Source organism: Tamandua tetradactyla, chromosome 23, assembly GCF_023851605.1.
Source record: "Tamandua tetradactyla isolate mTamTet1 chromosome 23, mTamTet1.pri, whole genome shotgun sequence".
In the NCBI taxonomy this organism is placed as follows: Eukaryota; Metazoa; Chordata; class Mammalia; order Pilosa; family Myrmecophagidae; genus Tamandua; species Tamandua tetradactyla.
The window spans coordinates 10,373,585-10,401,491 of record NC_135349.1 but is presented as its reverse complement, the minus strand read 5'-3'; the positions used below and the strand labels follow the sequence as shown (position 1 = coordinate 10,401,491).

Genomic DNA, 27,907 nt, shown 5'->3' with positions numbered 1-27,907 from the left:
ACAAGTCTCTCTCTATAGCTAGTCATGGCAGCACACCCCTCACATCCAGGGATGTCACTCAAGTGCCTTCAGGAACAGTGGGCTGTTGAGAGCTCAACACACACCAAGGCCTAGGGATCACTTCAGAAGAACTACAAAATGGAATACAATCTATGATCATTTTTAAGTGTAAAGAACCACCTCATTCAAGACTCAATAAAATCAAACTATACTGGACACCTGAAAAGATAATGTACGTGGAACCCAGCACATAACCCAGTTCTCAAACCTACAGCCCCTTCCACCCCCACCCCACTCCCAGACTCAATAGTTATTGGTCATAGGATCAAAAGAACCATCATTCAAACTCAGGTCTGTGTCTCTCACAATTTGTATCCCCACAAAGACCCTCAGAGATTGAGCTGAATAATGTTCATTCTATAAGAGAAAAGTGGAGGTGCAAAAGGTGCAATGATTTTTCAAGATCAGTAAACCCAGGTAGAGTGCTTCCCAATACTTACTTGTCTTGCCCACCCCACACCCCCACCAATTCACCCTCTCATTCCCTGGGTAGGGCAGGAAGGGAGAACATCCACGTCTAATCAAACTTTCAAAAGCAAAGAGAAAATTCAACTCACGGAATAAAACTGAGTAGCACTGACATCAGATCTGTAAGTTTATTTGCTCAATGTACGACAGCTACATAATGACTCACATTCATGATATTCCATCACTGAGGAAAAACCGCTAAGAATGGTCCGTGTGTGAAATAATTCCTTAGAGAAACACGGAGTTGGAAAAATAATCACTGATTCGACCTTAAAAATAGTTCACTGCATAACATGACAAAAAGCACAAAGGCTCATTCAGAGAACATAGTCGTCGTTCTCCTACACTGTAATGGTTATAATTTCACCATGACAAACACCAGACATTAAGATTAAGCTAACACTGGTGTTTCTTTAACTCCCCCCCCCCTTTTAAAAACAAAATATATAACGGCATGTCACTATAGCAACATCCAAAACAGATCAATTTGTTACGATCACTATTTGGTAGAGCAAACTTTACTCCCAAAAGGAAAAATTAAATAAAAAAAAAATTTTAAAAATTTGAAGACTTAAATTTTCGTCATAGGAATACATAACACCTACAGTATAAGTTAATAAATTTCAAGCTACTGTATAGAAATACAACACTAGCATGCACAATATTGTATCAATAGAGTAATGGAGGAGTAATCATTTCACTGGAGAGACAGTATCATAGGCAAGTGCATTTCTTTAAAAATAAAGAAAAGAAACCATTCAAGCTGCTTAAATATCAAGTCTCCCTTTCCCCTCTTCATTTTTAGCCCTCAAGTATTTTATCTTGCGTTATTCTAAAAAGCAGCCAGAGCCAAAGCTGAAATTTAAAAGAAAAATAGGTTTTGTAATTCCAGTAAATCATTTCCAAATGCTACAAGGAAAGACACAACACTGCTCACTGGACATGAAGATAAGTTAGAGAGCCCCGCCTTCCCCCTTCCCCTCTTGCCCCATCCATGGCATTTACTCTAGACTCCTGCAATGGCACAAAAAGCTGCAAAGCTTTCTTCTATTGGTTCTTCTGGTGGGACTTCCGCTTTAGCCCATGGAGGGGCCTTCTAAGGAAAGTCGTACTGGATAAGCTGCAATGTCAGAGTACAATGATTCCACATCATCTCAGTCATCTATTGTCACTGTACCTGGATCCTGTTAAGTATATATATCCATCTCATAATTAAAAGCTTAAGTCTGGTACTAGCAAAAGCATCTGTCAGTTTTTCCTCGTTAACTATTTCACACCTCTTCTCACCTAAATAAACAAGGAAATAAGTCTGATGTCACTACTCAATTCTTGGAGTTCACAGTTACTAATTTTACACTGAAAAATAAAAATAAAAAAATAAAAGTCAACACACACACAATAGGTCATGTTTGCACAAATATTTATCCAAAATGAGAATGAGGGATCTAAGGACAGCTGAAAACAAATTTGTGGAAACAGCGATGTAGCTTCCCTCAATTCCAAAATATACACGGATTGCACAAGAGAGAAGTGATTCTCCAACATCTATGCTTTCATTTCTCTTAAAAAGAAAAAAGTATATGGAAAAGTTTTGGCCAAATAAGAGTATTTATTTATTACCTAATCATGATTTTAGTTTATCTTCCTACAATTACTTGGGGAAGGAGTGTTTTCTGGGAGGAAAAACTGACACACTTACAAGGATCCCTAAATTTGACAGAATGTTTATGTATGAATATAGCTCTTCCTTTTGGATTTTCATACCAGTAAGCTTCTAGCACCTGAATTTTCACACTGCACCACACACTTTCTCAAAATGACCACACAACTTCTGCAATCCAACTGAGTGCCATCAGCACAAGGTACAGTGGGAAAGAATCAAGTGAAAAGTGAAATGGCAGCGTAATCCCTGAGGAAGGAGCTGTGGCATTTTAAAAATCAGGATATTCTTTGAAAATACCAACACAATAAATGACATACAGACCTGAATTTTCTGTTTTTGTGGTATTTAACATTTCTAATAAAGTGATTAAAATTTTTGTGGTGGACTTAAGAGGAAAAAAGGACAAAAATCCCACAGCCACCTGCCAAGCACCTGTTAACTAAAACCTAAAGTAGCTTTGATTCTCCTCAGGCAAGCCTTTTGGCCCAGGAGACAGGTAACACCTAAACCAACCTGGATGAAGCTGAATAAGGATGTAAAGCCAAAATAACTAGCAAAGAAAAATACACAATCAACGGCTTGATGTTACATATGGCTGCAATGTAGATACACTGTAAACTGCAATTTAGTGTTAATACTGTCAACTAATCAGAGTCTTCAGGAACCCGGCAAGGCCTCAGCCATAAGGATAAATATACCTTATGTTCTAAGTCTGTCAGTTTGGGATCTAGACTATTCATGTCTGGTAGAGTACACCCGGAAAAATGCACAGCTAAAACAGATGAGATAGAAAGTACCCAAAACTTAAGACAAGAGCATATGTACATAAAAATCCTTACTGGAACCACAGAACTTATTGAATGAGGGCCCTTTCATTTACGTTTTCTTTTCATCTTGAAACCCTATCATCTAGCAATAAGTTAAATTAAAGACAGACAGCTCCACTTGCATTCATCTACAGAACAGTCCATATGCCAGTGTGAGGCTGCTATTCCAATACCAGCACAGCTAGCCTGACTTTCCACTAGTGGTATTTTGGCAAAAATGTCAAAGAGGCGATCAAAGACAGGACAGGTCGTGGGTTTCTCCCTAGGAGGGTCATCCCTCCTTTTCCCTCCCCCAACCCGACCCCCAACTCATGGGAAAAAAATAAAGACTGCAGTAGTAGCATCAGCGTGCGCAGCCAGTCCACCTGGGGGCCTTAATTGTTGCCTTCTCCACCATCGTCGTCTTGCTGATCGCTTGTCCAGAGCGTTAGGTTGTCACGGAGGAGCTGCATGATGAGAGTGGAGTCCTTGTAGGAGTCCTCGTTGAGTGTGTCGAGCTCGGCGATGGCGTCATCGAAAGCGGTCTTGGCCAAGTGGCACGCTTGCTCTGGGGCATTCTGGATCTCATAGTAGAAAACGGAATAGTTGAGAGCAAGGCCTAATCTAATGGGGTGAGTAGGCTGCATGTGCTCCTTGCTGATCTCATGGGCCTCGCTGTAAGCCTTCTCAGAGGACTCCACGACAGTCGCCCTCTTCTCTCCTGTGGCTACTTCGGCCAGGTAACGGTAATAGTCCCCTTTCATCTTCAGGTAAAACACTTTACTCTCGTACTGGGTCTCACTGCAATTCTTGATTAGGTAGTTATCTAGCAGGCTCAGCACATCCTGACATACTGCTTCCAACTCCTTCTCTATTTTCTCACGATAAGCACGAACCATTTCTATCTTCTTCTCATTGCCATCTGCAGAGGTCTTCTGCTCAATGCTACTGATGACCCTCCAGGAAGAACGGCGTGCCCCAACAACATTCTTGTAAGCCACAGAGAGAAGGTTTCTTTCTTCATTGGACAGTGGCTCATTCAGCTCTGTCACCTGTTAAAGAGTACAGAATAGAGTTGTTATGGCACAGATGATGTCAACCGAGTTAAAAATGTCTTTATGCCACTAAAAACACAAACAGATCTTTCAGTCGACTAAAGTGACTGCCAGAAAGGAGAAGTTATGCTGTATGGGTGTATGGGAAGGAGGTAGAAGGATCAATATGGAGGAAATAAATGCTGCTGGATTCCTGCGATCTGAAACCCTGCTTTCCCCCTAGAAAAAGACAGAGGCTTATCACATGGCTCTTCTGGGAAAGAACTGTCAAGCTAGATCTTAGATGATACATCAAAATTGCATCTAAACTGCAAAAAGTTAACAGATCTCTCATTAACTTTACATATCAAACCAACCCTAGGGATTTTAAAGTCCACATGACTTATAGTCCTCAGCAATTTATTAAGAAGACAATGCCCAAGAGATTCTTCCTGGTCTTGCCCTATCTATACTAAATTTCATTCCCATCCCTTTTGAGTTAGAATATTACCCAACCTTTCAGGGGACCTTTGAGAAACAAGGAGGCTTTTCTGCTCTTATGATAAAACCATATGAATTACAAACCTCAGAAAGGAAGTCAGAATTGATCTGATCATTGAGATTATTTAGTAATACCAAAGAATGAACAGGAGCAAAGTACTTCTGAACTGAGGCGACCAAATGGAATTAATGCGTCTTTCAACGGGCATTTCTAGAGTCTCCGTCAGTCTCTAATCATTTCTGAGGAAATTAAACCACCCCCAAATACTCTTTTTATGACAACCAAGCAATTGCTTATAACAAATCAAGTCATTAACACTACATTTATGAGAATTAATTTATATTACCTAATTTCTCTGATATCAGTCATAAACCATTGTCTGGTAACTACATGAAATATAATATTTATAAGGACAGAGCTCTTGTCATATACAGAACCAAACTGCTACTTCTTTCACACCCATACTCACCTTCCATAACCCAATTAAAAATATTCACAAGTCTAGTTATAACAAATATTTGTATCCAATTTTAGACTTCACAATTATAAAACTAACTCATCTGTTCTTCACAATAGACATGCTACTACTATATAGTACCCCTAAAAAGCAAAGTTTGGCCTATTATTTGTCAGGTTAACTGCAGCTTCCACTATAATTAAACTGGAATATACTAAGTCAAAAGCTACACATCACACATCAAGGAACCCCAGAAATCCAGCAAACACCAGCTACTTCATCTACCTCGGTCTCTCACCATGTTTGTGGCTTCAGTCATAACAAGTTAATTACACAAAACCAGGCTGTTTTCTACGCCTGTCCCTTTGCCTTATAATTCTGCCTCTGCCTAAAATACCTGCCACACTGCTCTTGCCTGGCAGATATTTACAAAACTTTCAAGAACAATCTTCTCTTTCGCTGCTCTCCCTCTGTACCCACAGTTGAATAATTGGCTTCTCCCTCCTGAGAGTCCTCACTGGTCCCTGTGTAAACTAACCACAGCACCTGGTAAAAAGGCAACTATTTGGGGGGAAACTGGGATACAAGAAACTTTTTTTCCTCCTATGTTTGAATTATTCACATTCAGGATGTATCTTACTTTTATATTAATTAAGGGGGAAAATAAGCTCAGTGAAACTGATTTGTCAATTTATTATCTACTGAGATATACCTAAATCAAAACCAAATCGACGTTTTATTCAAATTTATTGCAATTATTCTTTTAAAGAATAGATCATCCCCCCCTATATGGGATATAACTCCTGGGGCTGAACCAGGACCCAGCATTGTGGGATTGAGAAAGCCTTCTTGACCAAAAGGGAGAAGAGAGAAATGAGACAAGTTTCATAGCTGAAAGATTTCAGAATGGAGAGGTTATCCTAGAGGTTATTCTTACACATTGTACAGCTATCCCTTTTTAGTTTATGGTGTACTGGAGTGGCTAGAGGGAAGTATCTCAATCTGTTGAACTGTGTTCCAGCAGCCTTGATTCTGTATAATTATGTAACTTTTACAATGTGACCATGTGATAGTGAAAAGCTTGAGGCTGACGATCCCTTTACCCAGGGTATGGACAGATGAGTAAAAAAATAAGGACAAAAAATAAGGAGGGGATGGCAAAGGGTAAAAAAAAAAAATTGGGTAAATTCCAATACTAGTAGTGGTCAATGAAAGGGGGAGGGTAAGGGGTATGGTGGGATGTATGGACTTTTTCCTTTTTTCTTTCTTTTTCTGGAGTGATGCAAATATTCTAAAAATGATCATGGTGATGAACACACAACCATGTGATACTGTGAGCCATTGATTGTATACTTTAGATGGACTTTATGTGACGTTATCTGTATTTTTTAAAAAGAACAGGTCATGCCTCTGCTTACTAATTCTCACAATATCCAACAAGTGGTATATACCGGGAAAAAAAACTTTCATAAGCTGGCAGTTTTTAAAAATGTTAACATTCTACTATATTACTTATAACCCATCATAACATTAGAGAAAATGGGACTTTTACCACACATGACCTAAATGAATCAAACTGCAGAATGAGAAAAGGGTTTCAGAATTCAAGGCAGAGATGCTTTTTGCTCTACAACCCCACCCCCTCACTTCTCCAGTTCTCTATGGAAACACCACTTCTCCTTTACTATTTTTTACCCCTCCCTCAGACCACTGTCACTCCCTCAGACCACTGTCACTCCAGCTGAGTCAGGAAACAGAGATACCCAGAAGACCTGGTCTGAGTTCCAGTTTCATTGTTTTGCCAGCTAACTGATTCCAGGCAAGCCATTTAATTTCTCTGGGCCTCACTCTTCTTACTTGTAGAAAACATTTCTGAGGTTTAACTTCCTTAGTTACTGTACATCACTTCCTTTCCATAAACTTTTGATTCACACAGCCCCCCAGATCTCCCCGGACTGGCTTTCGCAGGGCGCAAAGGCCTTCACAGGCCGCAGACACTCCTACCAAAAGACCCTAGGGTGCAGTTACCGAAGGTGCAGACACTACTACAGACCAGCCACAGCCCTCAGAGCAACCTGATAACTGTCTAGCAAAGAGAAGCAAGTGCCTAAGGCAGCTGACATCAAGTTCTGGCCTTACCCCTAAATCATGATGTCCTTATTTCAAAAGCCAGAAACTATTTAAAGCTTAAATTACCTCAGCAGTATGCTACACTGTTAGGCTTCCTCCTGGGGCAAATATAATTCTTCTGGTCAGCCCAAAGGTAGCAGTTTGGTCTTATGTAAAATATGTCTAGCTGCCACAAGCAGACTAGAACACAGAAATTATGAAATACCACTATCACCTTTAGATACAGTAACTCAACCACATTTGGAACATACCCAGATGTTCTCTGCCAATGAAAAACTAAGTCAGGGGAGAAAACCTTTTAGCTCTAAAGAATCTGCTGAAAAGAAAGAAAGTTTCTCTAAAAACCATGCATCAGAATTTAAAAAAATCCTTTAGGTCAAAATGACCTGTATGATAATTTGTAATAACTGTATAAAAAGATGTCCTAACTGTACCTAGTTTCCAAAGTCAAAAGATCATTTTTAAAAAGGAATAAATATTTATTTTAATACTGTTCCACAAAAGTTTAATCAAGATAGAACGACTATTCAAAGTGGACAGATTCGTATCTCAATACGTATCATCTGGTAAGGAAAGAGAATATTTTCAAAACAATCACGGAAATGTTTCTAATAATCATTTCTAAGAACACAACATTTGTAAATACGGCCCCCAAAACTTACTACCATACGTGATGGAAAATGTAGAAAGTCCAAGTTTTTACTACCCATTTTCATTTTCTGCTTAAAAACAAAATTTCTCTCCCTTCTTGACTCCTAAAATATTAGCTCAAGTTCAAATTTCTTTCCTTGAATTAAAGATGTTAAAGACAGAAAAGCACAAGAGAGATTAGGATTTCTAATTACCTTCATCAAGAGTTTAAGAAATAGAAGTTCCCAAATCCCAGCTGTTAGGGAACCAGGTATTAATTAGTGTCAACTGTTCATTCACCCCTAAGAGTTGATGAGGAGTGAGAGATTTCCTACCCAAGATTAGCAACTCTCGAGATTCTTGGAAAGCTACTTAGATAACTTTCTGACCTTAAGTCTTGGAGTGCCAGGTCACTCACAAAATTTCCTCAACACCTCTATCAAGAGCCTTAAACTGAACAAGACTTTGTTTTGTTTTTTTTTAACTTCTTAAATGAGACAAATTAATCTTAAATTATTTCTATTTTGCTCAATCTTATATAAAAATACAAGATAAAACAGTTATGCTGGCTATGAACACACACAAGACATAATGATTTAATAAAGCTGAAAATCTTCAGAGAAAGAACTAACGTTCACATCCAAAATATAAGCTAACAGACTCTAGGTATGGTATCTGACCATATCATGCATTTATTTGTCCTCCTAGGATGCAGGAATGCAACCACCTGGAAGGACCTAGAGCCAATAAAAAGGTACATACAGTGATTTCTCTATGCAAAACACGCTAAAGACAGAAAAATGACAACATGTGAGAGGTGCACATGTGTCCCTGTGCACGTGTAGCCACATGCTGTGCAAGTAGTGGAATAAACCAATGCAAATTAATTTGACACAACTCTGCTGGATTATAAATAAATCATATTTTCTGGTGACCTGTATTCTACTAAATAACAGACTAAACATTTTGAAAATAACCTGAAGTTATAACTGGTATATCTGAATAAAATGGCTTCTAGTCTATTATATCCTGTGCAGAAAGCAGGTAATATAGCAAGCCTATTCTTAGAAAGGCTTGCTTGCAAGGCTGGCCCCTGGCTCCTTGTCTGGGGACTTGAATTTCAGGAGGGTTCCACCATTCCCTGATAGTAATGGCTCACTGTGCCTACATTGCGCAAACAATGTGGTTTATGTTCTGGGAGTCTGAAATTCTGGCCTGAGCTAAATAGAGGGTGTCTGTATGACCAGCTCCCAGTAGAAACTTTGGGCATTGAGTCGACAGAGCTTCCCTTGTAGGCAGAATCTCACAGGTGATGTCATAACTTGTGGCTAAAGGAATAAAGTACAACCTGTGACTCCCCTGGGAGCGGACTCTTAAGACGCTTGTGCCTGGTGTCCCCTGGACTTTGTCCCATGTGCCTTTTCCCCTTTACTGATTTAGCTGTTTGCAACTTCACTGTAATAAAGCATATCTGTGGTAAGCGTGTGAGTTCTAGTGAAATCATCCAACCTGGGGACAGTTTTGAGGATCCCCAACATATTCACTCTAGAAATTTTGATATAAAATGTTCCGTAAGGTCTGGTGAAAAGAAAAATATAAATAAAGGCCACTACTCACTCTTAGAGTAATTCAATAAGCATTCACTGAGCTTCTAGCTTACTTATCACACCATACAGGAGACAGAAAATTTAATGAGCCAGGCACAGAATGTTACATATTTTATGATTCCATCGATACGAATATACAGAGTAGGTCAGTTCCATAAAGAACACAGATTGGTGGTCATCAAGGGATGGGATGCAAATCTTAATGAGTGCAGAGTTTCCCTTTGCGACAACAAAAATATTTTGGAACTCGATACAGAGAGGGGTTGTAAATTGAAATATCTTGCTTAGCTATGTTAAAAAGGTATAATGAGTGAACAAAATGTGGTCTATACACATTTAGCCGTAAGAAGAAATGAAATTCTGATACAGGTTACAGCACGGAAACAGTACCTGAAAACAACATGGTAAGTGAAATAAGCCAGATATAAAAGGACACAGATATATGATTCTGCTTATATGAAACTAGCTAGATTATGCAAATTTATACAGATAGAAAGTAGATAATAGGTTAATCATGGGCAGAGGGCGCAGGAAATGGGAGCCATAAAAGTACTAAAGAATGTTGTTTTTGGAAAGTAAAATTAAAATGTTTTTTTCTGATTATAAGAAGTTAAGTACTTAAGGATACATGGGTGGTTCAGTGGCAGAATGCTCGCCTTCCACATGGGAGACTTGGGTTCGATTCTCGGACCATGAACACACAGTCATCACTCCCCGCCACCCAAAAAAGTGTTTAAACCTCTGGGTCCTTTAACATGGAAACAAGTACAATTATAGTACTTCCACACAACAAAACACTGCTGAGTTGAAAAAAAGATTAAGAGCTTTTAGCTCAAATCATTGCTCACTGATAGGAAGAAAGAATAATTGTGTAATAGGGAAAATAAGACTATATGCTCATTTGCATTTTTAACCATGAAAGAATATATAAAACTTGCTACACTGTTTTCTTTAACAAAGTGGATGTTATTCACTTAAAAAGAAAAACTTGTGTTCATTAAAAAAATATATTTAGAAAATACATAAAATAATTAAACCAGTTGAAAATCCCACTATCCTGAGCACACTTAACATATAAGAAAATATGTATCTATAAAAACTTTTATATCTTATTCATATTATATATTTTATAGATACCTCTAAATTGCATCTTAACAGTGAAACACTTAAAACTTGGGAAATCACTAGCATATCCCCCATATACTTGAACATGATTTTTTCTCCAAAAGATTTGCTTCTTGTACATATACAAAACATACTCATAATAAACAACGAAGAAATATGCATACCGTTAACAGTCCTCATTTTTGTGACTGGTCATAGTTCATATTTATCACTACCTTCTTTCACTACCCATTTAAGGTTCCCTTTAACCCTCAGAAAGCACCTCAGCTGGCCGCAGTCCTTTCCCTGGTGGTTGTGAACTTCATCTTCATTCTGGGCCATTGGTAGTCCTGTCTGGACTGGGTTGTTGCAGTTTTCCATTGATTTTAATCATGGTGCACTGTAGTACTAAGAGCCGTCCTAGGGGATCTCCTGTATTCCAGGAAAACACTTCTTTACCTCCCTTGTGTAGCTGCAGTCCTATTTCCCCTAGATAGTCTGGATTAATCATCCCAGCCAGTATAGTAATTCCTTTCTTTGCCTGTTGATTCAGAGGCATAACAAGCCCAAAGAGACCGGGTGGCAGTCTTAACTTCCAGTTCCAAGGAATCATTGTGTCTTCTAGTGGAAGCACTCCTTTTAGAATTAAAACCTGCACACCTGCAGAGTTTAAGGTTGCAGGGACACGCAGCAAAAATGTTTCTAGTGCATCAACAGGGGTAAAAGTGAGTGGTGCCATTCCTATTTCCACCCCTTGATTCCTGGACTCATGAATCCTGGCTGTGGGAAAAACAGCACCACAGACTGGATGTTGATTTAGAGCAAACACAGCTTCCTGGAGAACGTTGTCCCACCCTGCAAAGTATTGCTACTACCTCGTTCACGCCATAACTGAATCTTCAAAAGGCCATTTCACCACTGTATCAATCCAACTGCTTCAGGATGATGCACAACATAGACAGACCAGTGAATTCCATTAGCATGTGCCCCTTCTGGCATTTCATTTGCCAGATCCATGAAGCGGATTCCCTGATCAGAAACAATGTTGTATGGAATACCATGAATGTGAGTAAGTCCATGAATGGTAGTTTGGGCCTAAGTATGGCATGCAAGAAATGCAAACACATATCCAGACAAAATTTATTCCAGTTACAAAAAGAACACTGCCCCTTCCGTGATGGTAATGGTCCAGTGTAATCAGCCTGCCATCAGGCAGCAGGTGTTGTATTAGAGATTGAGTGTTGGTCTCTGCTGCTGCTAAAATTGGGCACTCAGGAATGGCTGTAGCTAGGTCAGCCCTAGTAAGTGGAAGTCCATGTTGCTGAGTCCATGCAAATGAACATGATTTTTAATCACTGGATAATAAATATTCCATTATACAGCAACAGCATTAAAAAAGTCCATATTATTGGCCATTTTACAAATTCCCAAATTTTTATTAGAAATAATACTGCTATGTGAACTTCATGAGTATTTAGTACACCCAATTTTGTTTCTTAAAATAAATCAACCTGGGAAACGTCTTAAAATCTTATTTTGAGATCACATATGATTTTCATTTTTTCTTTATATTCTCTGAGCCCTCCATATTTCCTATAAAGAACATGTTGTTTTTATTGAGGCAAAACTCAAAGAGCTTTTGTTTTTTAAAAAATAGTATACTTACATTAGTAAAATCTTACAATTAAGACATTCGCATTGTACTATTTTCAATTCATTCAAGAAACAATGAGATATTAAAAACCTAAAGTAAAAACAGAGCATGTCTAAACAATTTGACTTATAAAGTTTGACTAGAACATTTATCAAAATTATCAATGATCGCCTGTCATGTGGGAGACCCAGGTTCAATTTCCAGCCCATGCACCCCCTACCAAAAAGAGTTGTAAACAAAATTCCCTACAATATACACATCACACATCTGCCTGTGTGTTGTGTATGTATGGATCTAGAAATACACATACGCAGGAAACACACTGCGTATCAATGACAACTTAAACTGAACACTACATGAAGGTTTAAAGACCTCCATCAATGAATAGAAATCCTGACAATTCATTTTAAAACCCAGAAGCCATAGAAGAAAACAGTTAAATTTAACCTCATAAAAAACAGTCACACTATCAACAGTTCAGCTGGGAAGAAATACACCATAGAGAGGGCCAATTTCTCAAATACATGAAGTCCTCCTAAAAAGGAATTGGTAAGATTCAACAAAGGTTCCATGCACTAGGGTAACTTTCCAGAAACCTATAACCTCCAGATGGGTCTATGGATCAGTTAAATCCTGAAACTAGAGGGGGACAGCCTCTCCACAACATCAGCTAGTTCCATCTCCCTAGTCCGTATTACTGACAGCCCCTTCCAACATGAAAAAGTTAGAATGGGCATAGCCCAAATACCCCTACAGAGTGGGAGAAAGATCAAAGGTGATGGTGGAGGAGTTATAAAGAAGAAGGTAGGGGTTAACTAATGAGTATGACTGCAGAATCATCATACTGATATTTCTTTTAGTCCCCAGTATCTTAGAGCAGCTAGAAATAAAAGCCTAAAATGGTGGAATTGTCACCCACACCAAACACTGAAATCTGTTCTACAACTAATTGCTGGGCTGTGCTCTGAAATATACTGCTTTTTTAATATGTTATTTTTCACAAAAAAGAAAAAAGTTGATTGTGATGATAAAAAAAATATTTATTCCTTCTAGCCTCCAAAGTTCTGGAGCAGCTAGAGGGAAAAATCTGAGATGATGGTGTAGCAGCCCATGACCATCTCTGAGATCAGTCCTGTAACTACTTTAACTACTTGTTGAAGAGTGCTTTGAAAACTGCTTTTTTCTTTCTTTGCTTTGTATATATATTATATTATACAACAAAAAAAGGTTTAAAAAAAATCAACTGGCATAGACACATAACACAGGTTTATCTCTGGACTCTCCATTCTATTCCATTGGTTCTTATGTCTATCCTTCATGTCAGTTCAACACTGTAGCTTTATAGTAAGTTTCAAAATCGGGAAGTGTGAGTCTTCCAACTTTCTTCTTTTTCAAGATTCTGGCTGTTCAGGGCCCTTTATCCATTTCATATGAATTTGAGAATCAGTTTTTTCACTTCTGCAAAAACAGCTGCTAGAATTTTGACACGATTGCAAGGAATTTGTAGATTTCTTTAGGTGGTATCAACAGCTTAACAATATTAAGTCTTCCAATTCACAAATCTAGGTGTCTTTCTATTTATTTAGGTCTTTAATTTCTTTCAGCAACGTTTTGTAGTTTTCGGTGTACAAGTCTTTTACTTACCTCCAGGGTTCAATTTATTCCTAAGTATCGGATTCTTTTAGATGCTATTGTAAATGGAATTTTTCCTTCATTTTCATTTCAGATCATTCATTGCTGGTACATAGAAACAAAACCAATTTTTGTGTGATTCTGCACACAAGTTATGTACCTGCAACTTCGCTGAATTTCTTACTTCTAAAAGCTTTCTGGTGGATTCTTTGAGATTTTCTATACATAAGATCACATAAATTTGCAAACAAAGGTAGTTTTCCCTTCTTCCTTTCCAATTTGAATGCCCTAATTCCTTTCTTTCTTTTTGTCTAACTGCTCTGGCTGAAACTTCCAACACTATGTGGAATAGCAGTGATAAAGGCAAGCACCCTAGTCTTGTTCCTGATCTTACACACCACTAGTTGCTCTTAACAAAGCAGGGAAATTTTTGTATAAAAATCTCTCCTGAGTATCCCCTTTCCCCTTGAAGATTCAGATTCTGTATTGCATGGAATCCATACAAATGTATTTCTCCAGGTCAACACTGCCACGTTACGTGGTCCCTCAAAGTGCTGAGTTATGATATGACTCAGCAATTCCAATCCTAGGCATATACAAGATTAGAACATCTGTCCACACAAAAACTTAATATAATGTTCACAACAGCATTACTCATAATAACCAAAAATCTGGGGGAAAAAATGCCGGCAAACTAGAAAATGGTTAAACAAATGTGGTATTATCCATACAAGAGACTACTCAATAATAAAAAGAATGAAGTAGCACTACATGCTACAACAGAGATGAACCTCGAGAACATTACGCTAAGTGGAAGCCAGTCACAAAAGGACTATACATTGCATGATTCCATTTATACCAAAAGTCTACAGTAGACAAGTCCCTAGAGACAAAGCAGATTTGTAGACGTCCAGGGCTGGGTGGGTTGAGGAGAATGGAGAATGATGACTAATAGTTCAACATTTTTTTGGGGGGGGGGGGATGATGAAAATTTTATACAGCACTTCACATACCAGCTTGTTTAATTTTCTGGTGGATGTATCTTCCATCCTCTCCCCCAAAACAGATTTATGATAAAACTAGCAATTAAGTATCAGCTCATTTGTTCAATGAGTTCAGAATTCCAAATACTTTCAACATCAACTTTTAGTTCTTATATTTAATCCTCTTTTGTCTTCAAATAAACACCTTATATAACGTAGGTTACTGCTTTTCAATATCCTCTCCAAAAATGAGAACAGGGCTTTGTTTGTTTATTCCAAGAGTGTGGTTAACAAAAATGAAAAGTTGTAAGAAATTTACACACACTTATCTTGGATTTTTCAGTATGAAGCATTCGACCCTGACACTATGGGAAAAAAGCCAAAGAAGAAAATATACCAACATAACTTACTTCCCCTGAAATGCAGACAATCTACACACTTACCAACCCAGGGCTACTTTTACAAACCCTGCCCAGTGAACGACTTCCTCCCCCTATCTGCACACCTTCTGGGTGAACTCAGCCTAATACTACTTTCAGAGACTGCTAACAAGCACTTTTCAGGCTACATTTAACTGCCATTTGCTGGCTTTAAGATTTTACCTCCTGGGGCTAGAATCAATTCTTCCAAGAGGTAAAGATGGTTTTCATACCCCTGGGTCTTCTTCAATCCTAATTACTGTTTCTATAACCTGGTTAAATTTCTTACCATCCTGGCTTCTTTCCCAAACAGGCTCCTGTTTGCCAGTACCTTTCAAATGCTTTAGCACACCAGAGTCAAACCTCAGCCTGGTCTTAAATGCTGTATGCCAAGATTTTCACCCATCCCACTGAGATTCTACTCTCTTCTCCAAAGAAGCTGCTTCAAATCTTTCATCTAAATCCACAGCCATGCTCCTAAAGGATGACTAGTCCTATTATTCCATTGAGATGAACAGCAATCAGAACAGAATGCCCTGCTATGTGTCTATCCAGCCCTCCTTCCAGAAGTATTCCTACTCCTTACTAAGGCTAACTTACTAAGGCTAACCCCATCACCTATTACTGTTGATCCAATCTCATTTTAGACACAGCTGCACTGTTTCTTAGACTCTTACAATGGTTTCCCATTGCCTGGAAAACAAAATCAACATCTTCTTTACAACATTCAGAGCACTGTCGCATCACCACCCTTTGGAAAATCCACTTCCAATCCACAAATCCCACTAAATCAGCAGCTCTCAACTGGAGGCGATTTTGGCTCCTCCCCCAAGAGGACATAGGGAAATGTTTGGAGACGTTTTTGACTGTCATGACCGGGGAGGTAGAGGATGGTGGGGAGAGGCCAGGGATGCTGCAGAACATCCTACAATGCACAGGACAAACTCTTAACAGTGAAGAATGAGCTGGTCCAAAATGCACATAGCAAGGTAGAGAATAGCTGGTCATAATATTCATGATTTTCCTCCTTTCTGCTTTCAATCATGCTCTTCCTACCCCTAAAATGCACCTCCAGAATCCATAAAGCCAAATCCTATATACACAGATTTTCAAGGCCCAATTCAACTATTTTTTTTATTATTTTTATTATTTTTGTTTATTTTTTATTTTTATTTTTTTTATTAATTAAAAAAAATTAACCAACACAACATTTAGAAATCATTCCATTCCAATTCAACTACTGCACTTAATTCCCTGAAGTGTTCTGAAAAATTCTCGGGCAATATTGCTTACGTTCTATGTTAATAACTTTTAATCTGAATTTCTTGTATTGCTTATTTCTAATGCCTTGTAACTGTGTACCACTCTTTTTTTCCTAAAAGGTGAAAGTCCTTAGGGTTAGGTACTACATTTTGCTAACCAATGAGTCACCATGGCTCCTTAAGACTCACTTCTGAACATCTGTTGAGTCACATGGATCTACATATCCAACCCAGATTATTCGTAAAAAAAAAAAAAAAAAGGCCCAACCATTTTTCCTCCCAACCCTAAATACATTCCCCTCTCTTTTCAATATGACTGCAGCTTTCCCCACTTAAGAGATGAAACACATTCCTCCGCCCTTATAGTCAAAACCTGGTTACCCTGCTTTGGCTTAGCAAGTGTGAGGAGGCATACAAAGGCTCGCCCTCCCTTGCTACCGAAAACCTGCAAATACTACAACAAGCAGCATGGGTTAGCCTCCTGGAGATGAGAGGACGTGGAAAGAGGCCTTATTCTGACATGTGAGTGAGCCCACTGCAGTTCACCCAGCACCACTGGTCAGCCAACCCACAAAATTCTAAAAAAAAAAATAATTTCATTTAGGTGGTATGATAGCAGCAAAAGCTAACTTAATGTTCTTGTTTAACACTACTTTGCAACTCCAAACTAAATTAACTTCTGACAAAGTATACCCCATTCTTTTCAGAGCTCAGTTAAAACAAAAGGTTATCCTGGAGGTTATTCTTATGCATTATATAGACAACCCTTTTTAGTTTAGGGCTATATTGAAGCATATATTAGAATAGCTAGAGGGAAGTACCTGACAATGTTGAGCTGTGTTCCAGTCGCCTTGATTCTAGAAGACTGTATAACTATATAGATGTTACAATGTCTGATCCTCCTTTTATCCAGGGTATGGACAGATGAGTAAAAAACAAAGATAAAAATAAGTAAATAATAGGGGGAGATAAAAAGGTAACAATTGAGTAGTTTGAAATACTGTAGGTCAATGGGAGGGGAAAGGGGTATGGGATGTATGAGTTCTTTTTTTTTCTTTTTCTAGAGTGATGCAAATGTTCTAAAAACGATCAGGGTGAAGAATACACAATTATGTGATGATATGTGAGCCACTGATTTGTATAATATGGTTGGACTGTGGATATTTCTCAATAAAAATATTTAACAACAACCACGACAAAAAAAACCTATCTTTCCCCACAAATACAATTCTACTTTAACTTTATTACAGCCAGGCACCTAACAGTGCCTAGTACACAAGACAGACCTGGTCTTTTTTTGTGTGGAATGAATATTCCCACAAATGTCAATAATTAAGACTCCCACCGTTACTCTATCTGCCCTACGTGATTTGTGGATCAGTATCAAGAATATATCCCTCACTTTTTCACCTGCATAGCAGTTACAAAATACTCAAATTAGTATTTTCTCTCCCTCCCCCTCACCAATTTTCCCAAAACATGTGTCCACACACAACTCTATTACTATCTATGCACAGAAAGTGATACCCACACCTAGGTTTGTTTCTTCTAAGGGAGCTACACTCTTCCATTCCATCGTTTCACCTCCCGGCAATACCTAGAAGACTCTGATGGCAAAACTACAGTACTCACCTCCTGGGAAAAATCTCAAGATCGCCTTTGTTAAACGATATTTATTTAAAACAAACAATAAGGGAGTCAAATGGTGCTTTCTGAAGGACTGTCCTCAAGAAAGTATGTTCTGTATGTAAACCTAGGCTACATACCTCTCATGGGATGCTATGCAGTATTTGAAGGATTCTGCGTGTATGCTTCTGCAAACAAGACATACATGAAAACTACTGAAAACAGATTATTTAACTGATGAGACAACAGCCAAAAGATCATGAGGATCTCTGAATGTACTTTACCTTTTAAAAAACTAAAAACCCTTTTAAAAGGAGACCTTCAGATAGGGAATAAAAATAATTTAGCTCAAGCCTTAGGCACATTGTTTAAAAACATTTCCACCTGTAAAACGGGAAATATACAATTTATAAAACTATTGTAAATTAAATGGGAATAGAACATAAAAATGCTTGCTAAGTGATAAAATGTTAAATATCAAAATGTATTGAAATACTAGTGGACAATGAAACGGAAGGGTAAGGGGTATGGTATGTATGAGTTTTTCCCTTTTCTTTTTCAGGAGTGATGCAAATGTTCTAAAAAATGATCATGGTGATGAATGTACTACTATATGATGATATTGTGAGCCACTGATTGTATACCATATATGGAATGTCTGCATGTTAGGAATGTTTGTGTTATATGTTAGGAATGTTTGTGTTATGCTGTTTTGTCAACAAAAATATTTTTTAAAAAGAGTACATATACCATCATAAAACCATTTAAAAAATCTTACCCTGCTAAATGTTTAATATTCTCATGTGACCAATACACTGATTCAAAGATGCAAATTTTACATATAATTGCAGATTATTTCTTGAAAATTAAAACACTGACATCTTTTGAACTCTTAGTAAACAAAATCATGTCACTAGTTTTCTACCCACATCCTTAATTGATATATTAAACCTGTCAGATTATAGTAAAACAATGTATATAGCAAGGCTTAACTAAGAATATATGACTTAAAATTTTTGGTCTTTCTAAAAAGATGTTATAGTCAGTGCAGAAATCTATAGAACAGATATTTAAAACATCAAGGCCTAGAAAGTACCGTACATTTTCCACTGTGGTCCAGATGCATAGTTTAATGCATCTAAACTTTCATACTGGTGCTATGCTGCAATAAATAATGGTACTGGTCACTGTTACAACTCATCTAAAGTGGTGCATTAGCACTGCCTAATTTTTTAAGGTCAGTGTAAATCAAAGCACTTGTTAGTCTTTAGTCATCATTTGTTAAAAAAAAAAAAAAAAAAAGCAAATATAGCCAGCCGGATTATAAAAGCAGACAAAATAAAAAAGAAACAGCCTTCCATCAGCAGATGAATGAGTGATCTACGCACACAATGGCATCTTATTCAGCCATAAAAAGGATTCAAGTACTGATGCATGTTTCAACATGGATGAACACTGATGACATCATGCTGAGTCAAACCACAAAAGGACAGACAGTGTATGATTTCACTTATACCAAATAACTAGAATATGCAAATTCATAGAAATAGGAAGTAAATTACAGGCTACAAAGGGGTGAGGGAGAATTGGAAGTTAATACATCATGAGAGTAGTTTCTGTGATGGAAAAGTTTTGGTAATGGATGATAGTGATGGGATCACAATGCTGTGCATGTAAATTAACAGCACTGTGAATTGTACACTTGAAAATGATTAAGGTGGGAAACTGTGTTGAATTATTACAATAATAAATTTTTTAATGCAATAGATTACCATAAATCCAAAATAAGAACTTGCTGTAATTTATTCATCAAGTGTTTGGAAGAATCTATGTGCCCAGACATAGTTCTACAAACGTCAACAGAAATATATTTTGTGCAAGTTCTAAAAATCCAATCTGTTACTAACACTGTTTGAAGTTTAACACATTGTTTTTCTTTGCCCAATAAATGGATCTAGTTCTAAAATCTTTTTCTCCAGGACCTCCAAATGGCAATAACAAATAAAAAGGCGGCACATTCCTGCAAATTACTGATAGTATAATTATATTGGTCAGCAAATACAGCCCCATACTTCTCAATTTAAATCTCTAAAGATCAGAGGCACTTAATTTAAATCAGCAAGTACAGTAGTATCTAATGCCCTCTTAACATCCTATAAAACCGTGACAGGGCGGGAAATGGGTGGCTCATCAGCAGAGTTCTTGCCTGCCATGCGGGATACCCAGGTTCAATTCCTGGTGCTTGCCCATGTTAAAAAAAAAACAAAAAACAATCACAGAAGTTAAAATTTATCTAGACATATACTGTGATAATTACTTCATATTATTCTTATAGTAACTTTAAGCTTTTCCTAAGAATTGTCTAAACCCTCTGTGAACACCTATGTTTTAAATAACAGCTGACAAGTAAGGCACCAATTTCTAGGGTGTTTTCAGAAGTTTCCCAAAAAATGTCAGCAGTTTCATATCCTTTAGAGTTAAAAAAAAAAAAATTAGCCACACCACAGCAAGGCTTTTAAAGTAAAACTCACTATGTTGAGCCTGGCTATAATACTATATAACTAGTGAGCACGCACCTGGACTTAATCTGGCCTGGGCACTGTTGTAAGTATTATAAATCTATTAACAGTCTGTACTGTTGCTCGACTCTGGAAAGTGAGACAAAGGGATTTATATAGTGCCTTACCCAATTTCAAACAGCTGAGAAGAGAAGTATAGATTCAAACCCAGGCTGTCTGGGTCCAGAGTCCACACTGAATAATAATATGATTATTTTAAAAAAACTTGCAAAATTTGTTTCATATGACCCCCAATAAATCAACTCGGTTTTGGCTCTTCTATCAGGTTAGTGCCCTTAAAAAAAAATTTAAAAACGGGGCAGGAAGGAGAGCTGTAAGAAGGGGGAGAAGAACAGAACTCCAGACACTTACTAATCAGACAAGCTAATGGGAGGCAGCATTTGGGTCTCAACTGAAGAGCTGAAGAGGCAACTCCTTTTAAAATCAAGAATTTAATTGTCTGCCACCTGGATTAAATGCTTTAAAAAGCTATATTTGTTTGCAGTGTTAGATAAGTTTTAATAATGTTGTTATGGCAGCACAACATTGTAATATAATAAATACGGCTCAACTGTATATTTGAAAGTGGTTAAAGCAGGAAATTTTATATTAGACGTTACAATAAAATTTAAAACAAAAAAAAAAACCCACATAGAACCATATAATGCTAAGAAGAACCCTTATGTAAACTATGGACTTGACTTAATATAAAGTATAACAATAGTTGTCCATCAACTGTAACAAGTGTACATTAACACACAATATTAATAGAAGGGGAAAACGGGGGGGGGTAATATGGGAACTCTGCATTAACTTTTTTATAAACCTACAATTACTCTTAAAAAAACTACTAAAAAATAAATTTACAGAAAATAAAATATACTTTAAGGTCACCAAATTTAAGTACAAAGCAACTTTGCTGGTAATCTGAGCCCTCATGGCAAAGGGGTAATTTAAAGTCATTTTCCCACAGTAAACAATTCCAAGGGGGCTGGGAGCAATACTGGCCAGTATGCTGGGAATTAGAGAAGCTAGGTATGTGGAACTTTATATTACACTATTTAACTTGATTATGTATATGTTTACATATTTTCACAGTTGTATTAAAAAAAAAAAAAGGTAATCATTCCAAGAAGCAAAAAGTGAGAGCATGAAAGGCATGCTTCTCATGAATTAGCAGTTGAACTGTTTCCCCTGCTTCAACCTTGTTTTTCTTATTTGGAATATAACGAGCAATAGGTACCTTTTTAAATGTTGAACTGCATATACATAATATTTATTCAACCAATCAAACTTAATATTTTAAGATAAAATACCCAGTACTAGTGATAGTGTCAAGATTCTTAAAAAACATTCTGACCCATTCTTTCAGCAATTACACTTTTCCACTATGGGAATTAACAATATAAACTTCCATGAAGTTTTTAACCACGAAGATATTAACAGCAACATTATTTATAAATGTAAAGTTAGAAAGAGCCTAAATAAAAAAAAAAAAGAGCCTAAATGCCAAATAGGAAAATTAAATTATGGCCCATCCACAGGAACATTATTTAGTCATTTAAAATGACACAAGAAAATATCCTTGAAATAATGTCAATGAAAAAGGCCAAGGTACTCCTGTAGAAAAAGACATGACGGAAACACCCTGGATGAGATACATGTACGGTGATGATCCTGGTCATTTCCTCCCCAAATTTTCTAGCATCCTAAAGGCCAAAGGCTTTTTTTTTTTTCTCTTGTCACCAACAGTAAACACTGATGACAGCCTTCCAAAAGCAATGGGCATATCCCCCAAATCAAGATATTCTAGAATATAACCTCCCTACTTTACTGGTCCGCACTAGTTATCCTTGCCTCATAATGCCCTTTGCCTTCCTTATTCCTTATCTTTCGTTAATTTTCCCCACCCTTCCAGACAGGTCATTTTCAATCCAGAAGGCAAAAAATCTTTCAGTGTTTCAACAAGTCTCTATTTCTATTACACAGATATAATTAGAAAAGTCAGAATGTAGGTTCTAAGTGAGGAATACAGTATGATTTGAAAATAACTTAGCTATTTTTCTATGGCAGCCCACCAGTCTACCCACGGCTGGAAGGCCCTTATATAATACTATACTGGCAGGGGGTACTGGGTATTTGAACTGCTGTTACTCGCATGGGGCGTCCACTGCAGAGCATTCTCACTCACCTACTATTTCATGCTACACTGCTATAAAAAAAGGCACTGTAAAGCCTTAATTCAAAATTTGAAACATTTTTAGCTTGCGTCTATATTCCTAAAGTCCTGGTACCATAGGTAACTTTGCTTCCTAGATCTAAGGTATTTAAATATGGTACCTCATGTGTCAAATTCCTCAAAACAGTCCTACATTTTAAAAGCCTTCCTCTGCTACCTTAGCCATTTCTCACTTCTCTGTACTACTGCAGCTGCTTTTCACACTCTCGTGGGGGGGAGGGGCAGGGATTCCTCTTGAGCTACTGTCATTATATGTTCAGCTGCCCATCGCTGTCACTGTCAACCTCCCAGCCCTGACACCCCTGTTCTAGTAACAGAATGATAAAGACAGGAAAGCTGATACTACACCTGGGTCACTTTTGGATTTAGATCTCTGGAGGGTAAGGCCAATGATTTTATTTGGAAATTCATTTTCCTTACGGTCATGTTAAAATCTACATATAATTAAGAACACTACTTTTTTCTACTTAACTATTTACAACCAAAGTTAATGCTATATGGCATATCAATGGTATCTCGGATAAAGAAAAAAAAAACTCATACAAATAGCCCTTAAGATTTATAATTCTTATTGTTTCTACAAAATAAGGGGACCAAACTGGTTAAACATTTTACTTAAAAGGCTTTAGCTGGAAAAAATTTATCAGTTTTTGTAACTATTTTTCTTCCACTCAAATTTATAAAATTGGTTCAGTAAAATTAAAATTTCAACGATTTCTACAAATGCTAATTTAAGGTAAGACAATATGGTTTGGTTGTTAATTGAAATGATAGTTAATTCCTAAAATGGGATTTGGGGAAAGTAACAGAAAAATGATTATGACGGGAAAGGCCAAAAGATATCTGGGTTTGGTAGCCTTTTAAACTTAGGCAACAAATACAGCTGTCACACACACACACCAATCCTCATAATTACAGACCAGGATATCTCGTAAAGCACTGAGGAAAGGAGTTTATTAAAAAAAAGGCAAAAGAAGATAAAGGCTTACACAAATTTGAAAGGATTCTTTCCCTTTTAAACATAAAAAGTGGCCCCTGCTTCTTTTCTTCCATGTCCATGGAATCTGATGGGAATACAGAAAAAATCAGGTATCCTGCCAGTTAAAACGGTTAGGGTTAGTAATATTGGGGAGTATGAAGGAAGGGAAAAGTTAACTCTCACTCTTACTCAGCTCCAGTAGCTTCAGGAACAACCTGGTAACCAAAATAATGCATTTGTTATCTTATACTGGACTGTGACCAGTTTAGCACACCATGCTGGAGTAGCTCACCACTCTCAGTACTGCAGCATTCACCTGGGGACTATCAGCACACAGGAGAAAAATCATTTATAAAAAAGTCAGCCTTGGGGTTCAAAATAAGGCAGAATAACAGCACCAGCAAATTTCCATAATCTCCATATTCTTAATGGTTTGCTCCAATTTCAAGCAAATTGTAAAATTTATTTGGGTGAACATCAAACCATCTATAGGCACTAGAAATTTTTCAATGAAAAGAAAACTTAGCTAAGGTCCCTTTTTTTCAATTAAGGCTGAAAAGGTTCCGATGTTAGAAAACAAAGACAAAGGAATAACTGATCACTAGTGCTGTGCGCCATTGTGTACACTTCATTATTGGTACATTCCTGAATCGGTAATCATGGTCTGAAATTCAGCCAGCTATAGCCCAGACCATCACCACTTTTTAAAAATATTATTCCTCGTTTTAGAAGTAGCTAGAGGTCATGGTCATGTAAGATGGTAAGTGTACTAGATACCCCCAACTGTTCACTTTAAAATGGTTTTGTTATGTCATCTAATATATATATATATTACATACAACTTTTGTTCCACTTTTTTCAATAGTTTATTTGGCTTAATACATAAGGCTTCCCCAACTATTAGGGATGAAGTCATACCCAAGATCTGCAGTTTATCCTAAGGACTGGAATGAGGTTGTTTCATGCATTTAACAGCTTTATCTCAATATAATTCAAAAGATACATGAGGTTTTTAAAGTAATTTTTAAAAACACTTAATATTCATTTCAGTTATTGCAGAGGATAACATATAAAAAGCAAACTGTTACTCTATTCTTTCCACTCCTCCAAGAGAGAACAATTCAAGCCACATGACTTAGAATAATGGTTGGCAAAATTCCACCTCTGAGGACTCTAGAGGTGTCAATACTCCATTAATGATAATAGCCATTGATCTAGTCTCCTGGGAGGGCTAGAAGAAAAAAATAGAAAAAAGATAAAAAGAATTTTAAAGCCTATTGACCCCACTAGAAAGATTTTATAAAATATATAATTAAGATAGCCTTTTGGCTACCTATATATCACTTGAGTGGTACCACTAAGTATTTACTTGGTACCTTATGGTATTTTCCAAATTTTCCATGATGAGATCACTTTTATACAGTAAGAAACAAAGTTTTGCAAGTAATTGCCATTTTTGAGCACCTAAATCCTCACAAACTTTTTCTAACAGGTATTGCCCCATTTTACAGATTAGGAAAGTGAGGGTCAAAGTCACCATAACTGAAAAGGTTTTAAGTTTCTCCATACTCTGTCAGAGAAGTAAAAATACAGCAAGACAATTTTCCCAAAGATCCATCTAAAATGAATTTGATAACTCGTTTGTAATGTGGTCTCATCATCTAATGACCCAGGAGGACAGCCATAATTCTGAGTTTTTATCAAAATCTACCAAGTATCTGTAATAATCCTAAGTATGCAGCCCCCTCCACACAATTATAAAATATACTCGTTTTAAAATTTGTTTTTATTCCATAATCGGCCAATTACTTAAATAGGTGAAATGAGTGTGTAAAAATATGAATGTATCTTACAAACTTTCCTGGGAAAACTAGATAGGAACTTCAATAAAGCATTATCTAGAGGTCACTAATGTGCATATGTAAGGATACCTCATTATTTTTGGACCCACAGGGCCATTCTATTGCAGAGCTCTTATCTGGAGAAAGATGAAGTCAATCCCACTATCAACTAATTTCTGCATTACCTTGGACAAATGCCATTTGCAAACTCCCTACCAGCCCTTAGGTGCATTGCAGCCTCTGTGTCATTGTGTGTGACATCACTGGGTTGCTATGGATATAGGTGCGAGGTCACTGGCTTTCCTGTGAAACTAGAGATATGGAAAAATTAAAATAATCTAAATAACATGAACAGACATTTTCAATTCTGATATCTATTAAAAGTGCAATTTGTGTCATTTGAGCTTTAAAATATTACAGGATAGCAGCTGTGGCAATATAGCATATTAATACACCAGAACCCTCAATTCACAGAATCGAATTCCCCTCCTTAATAAGAAAAAAAATTTTTTTTGTTAATGTAGCTTGTTTAAATATAAAGGCATCAGCACTGTCATCTTCTGGGAACTAACGTAGTTACTCAAGAATCAACCTCTATATCTATATTGTTTCATCACAAAGATTTAGCATGCAAGGTACGCTCTTACATTCATTTCAAACTGGAGATGCATTTTAATACCTTTGTTACATAAGACGGGAAGTTAAATATTAAGATAGTGGGAGACGCAAAATCATTAATTTTTTCCAAATAATGTTCAAAGCTTCCTCCTTCCTTTAATCTTAAACTGGTTGACCATTCACTAGGTAAATGTAATGTTACTGACAAAATGGTGCAATACAGGCAGGCATCTGTATCCCAGACAAAATGCGACAACTGGAGGACAGTATTCTCTTTTCATTAGCCTAAGGATGCACTGGCTTTATTTAAAAAAAATAAAATTAAAATTAAAAAAAAGGCTCAAGTCTATGTAACAAAGCAAATTAAAAAAAGACATTTTCCCCTTTAAAACAACTCCTCCCAGCCTCCACCCAGTCTAGGCTCTCTGCAATATGACAAATGCAGAATCTTCTGGAATGACTTGATACTGCCTCCCACCACCGCTTTGTTTGCAGTATCAGATCAGAAAGAATTTTTTTCAACTTATAGGAATTTCAACAGACGCGTGGCTGTATTTTAAAAAAAAACAGCATGTCACAAATTGACAACCTTTATTTTAAAGCCATTATCTGCTCTTTTCAATGCAAAGCATTAGGAAAAAATGGAAACGGCATGTTCGAACAATTAACAAGAACACGCTAACGAAACAGACGGTCCCCTTTCCTAAAAGCCTAGAGGACTTGCTTTGGGAAATGGAGAAAGAGAAGCCTTTTGTTAAGTCAAACATGAGCAAGAAGGCGACGATTTTGCACCACTGACCCCAAGATTTCAAGAGAGCCTGAATTTCTCTGGGAAAGGTTCTAAAGGATCTGCAGGAAAGCAAGAGGAAGATGGAGGGAGCGGGGGGGCGGGGGGGGGCGGCTAGAAAAAGAGACCTGCCGAGTGAATGGGAAAGGCGCCGCCCAGACACCGGGGAGAGAAAGAGGAACCGCTTCCATGCGGTCCCCCGCCCCCACGCCCTAGGCTGGGAGGAGGGGAAGTGGGGCACAAAGGATGCGCACGGCCCCGCTCAGGTCCCCAGCGGACCCGGAGTACGCGGGGGCCCGGAGACCCGGCTCCCGTGACCAGCCCCGCAAGACCCCGCCCCAGCCTGAGCCCGGGTAGGGCCGAGCAGGCAGCGCCTCCGACCCTCGGGAACGCGCAGAGGACACGAGCCAGCTCCCGACCGCCATCTGGACCCTCCACATACCCCCTCAGCGAGCGAGAAGGGGGGACCGAGCCTGCAGTCGCGACAGGCGACAGGTCCCGGAGCCCTTAGGGCCAAGGTACACGTTTCCGAAAGGGTTGGGGCGAGGCGGGGGGAGGGGAGAAGAAACTCACGTTCTTCATGGCCGCGGCCATGTCGTCGTAGCGCTCCGCCTGCTCAGCCAGCCGGGCTTTCTGCACCAGTTGCTCGCGGTCCACCATCTTCGCGGGCTGGGTCGGGCCGGACGAGGAGACCAAGGCGGCCTGAACGGCTCGGAGGGCGGCTGCGGCGCGGCGGGAGCCCGTGTGCCGGAAGGACCGACCCACAAAGCGACCAGCTTTGGCGGCGGTGGCGCGGAGGCTGCGACTCCAGCTGCGACCGCGGGACCCGGCGCGAGGCGGCTGCGGCG

The 27,907-nt window shown here is 38.1% G+C and overlaps 1 protein-coding gene across 1 annotated transcript; it reads right to left on the bottom strand.

The window, feature by feature from the left end:
• Positions 1 to 637: 637 nt before the first annotated feature.
• YWHAG (tyrosine 3-monooxygenase/tryptophan 5-monooxygenase activation protein gamma) lies at positions 638 to 27,907 on the bottom strand. Its single transcript, XM_077140886.1, has 2 exons — positions 27,633 to 27,907; positions 638 to 4,049 (listed from the first exon to the last, which is right to left on the bottom strand). Exons 1-2 carry the CDS (start codon positions 27,717 to 27,719, stop codon positions 3,393 to 3,395), a joined length of 744 nt encoding a protein of 247 aa, XP_076997001.1. The 5' UTR covers positions 27,720 to 27,907; the 3' UTR covers positions 638 to 3,392.

Excerpts from the sequence above, each read along its gene's own strand:
- YWHAG (XM_077140886.1), bottom strand. The coding sequence starts at position 27,719 with ATGGTGGACCGCGAGCAACTGGTGCAGAAAGCCCGGCTGGCTGAGCAG. Across the intron at positions 4,050-27,632 it reads TGGCCGCGGCCATGAAGAAC|GTGACAGAGCTGAATGAGCC; the intron begins GTGAGTTTCTTC and ends ACTCTTTAACAG.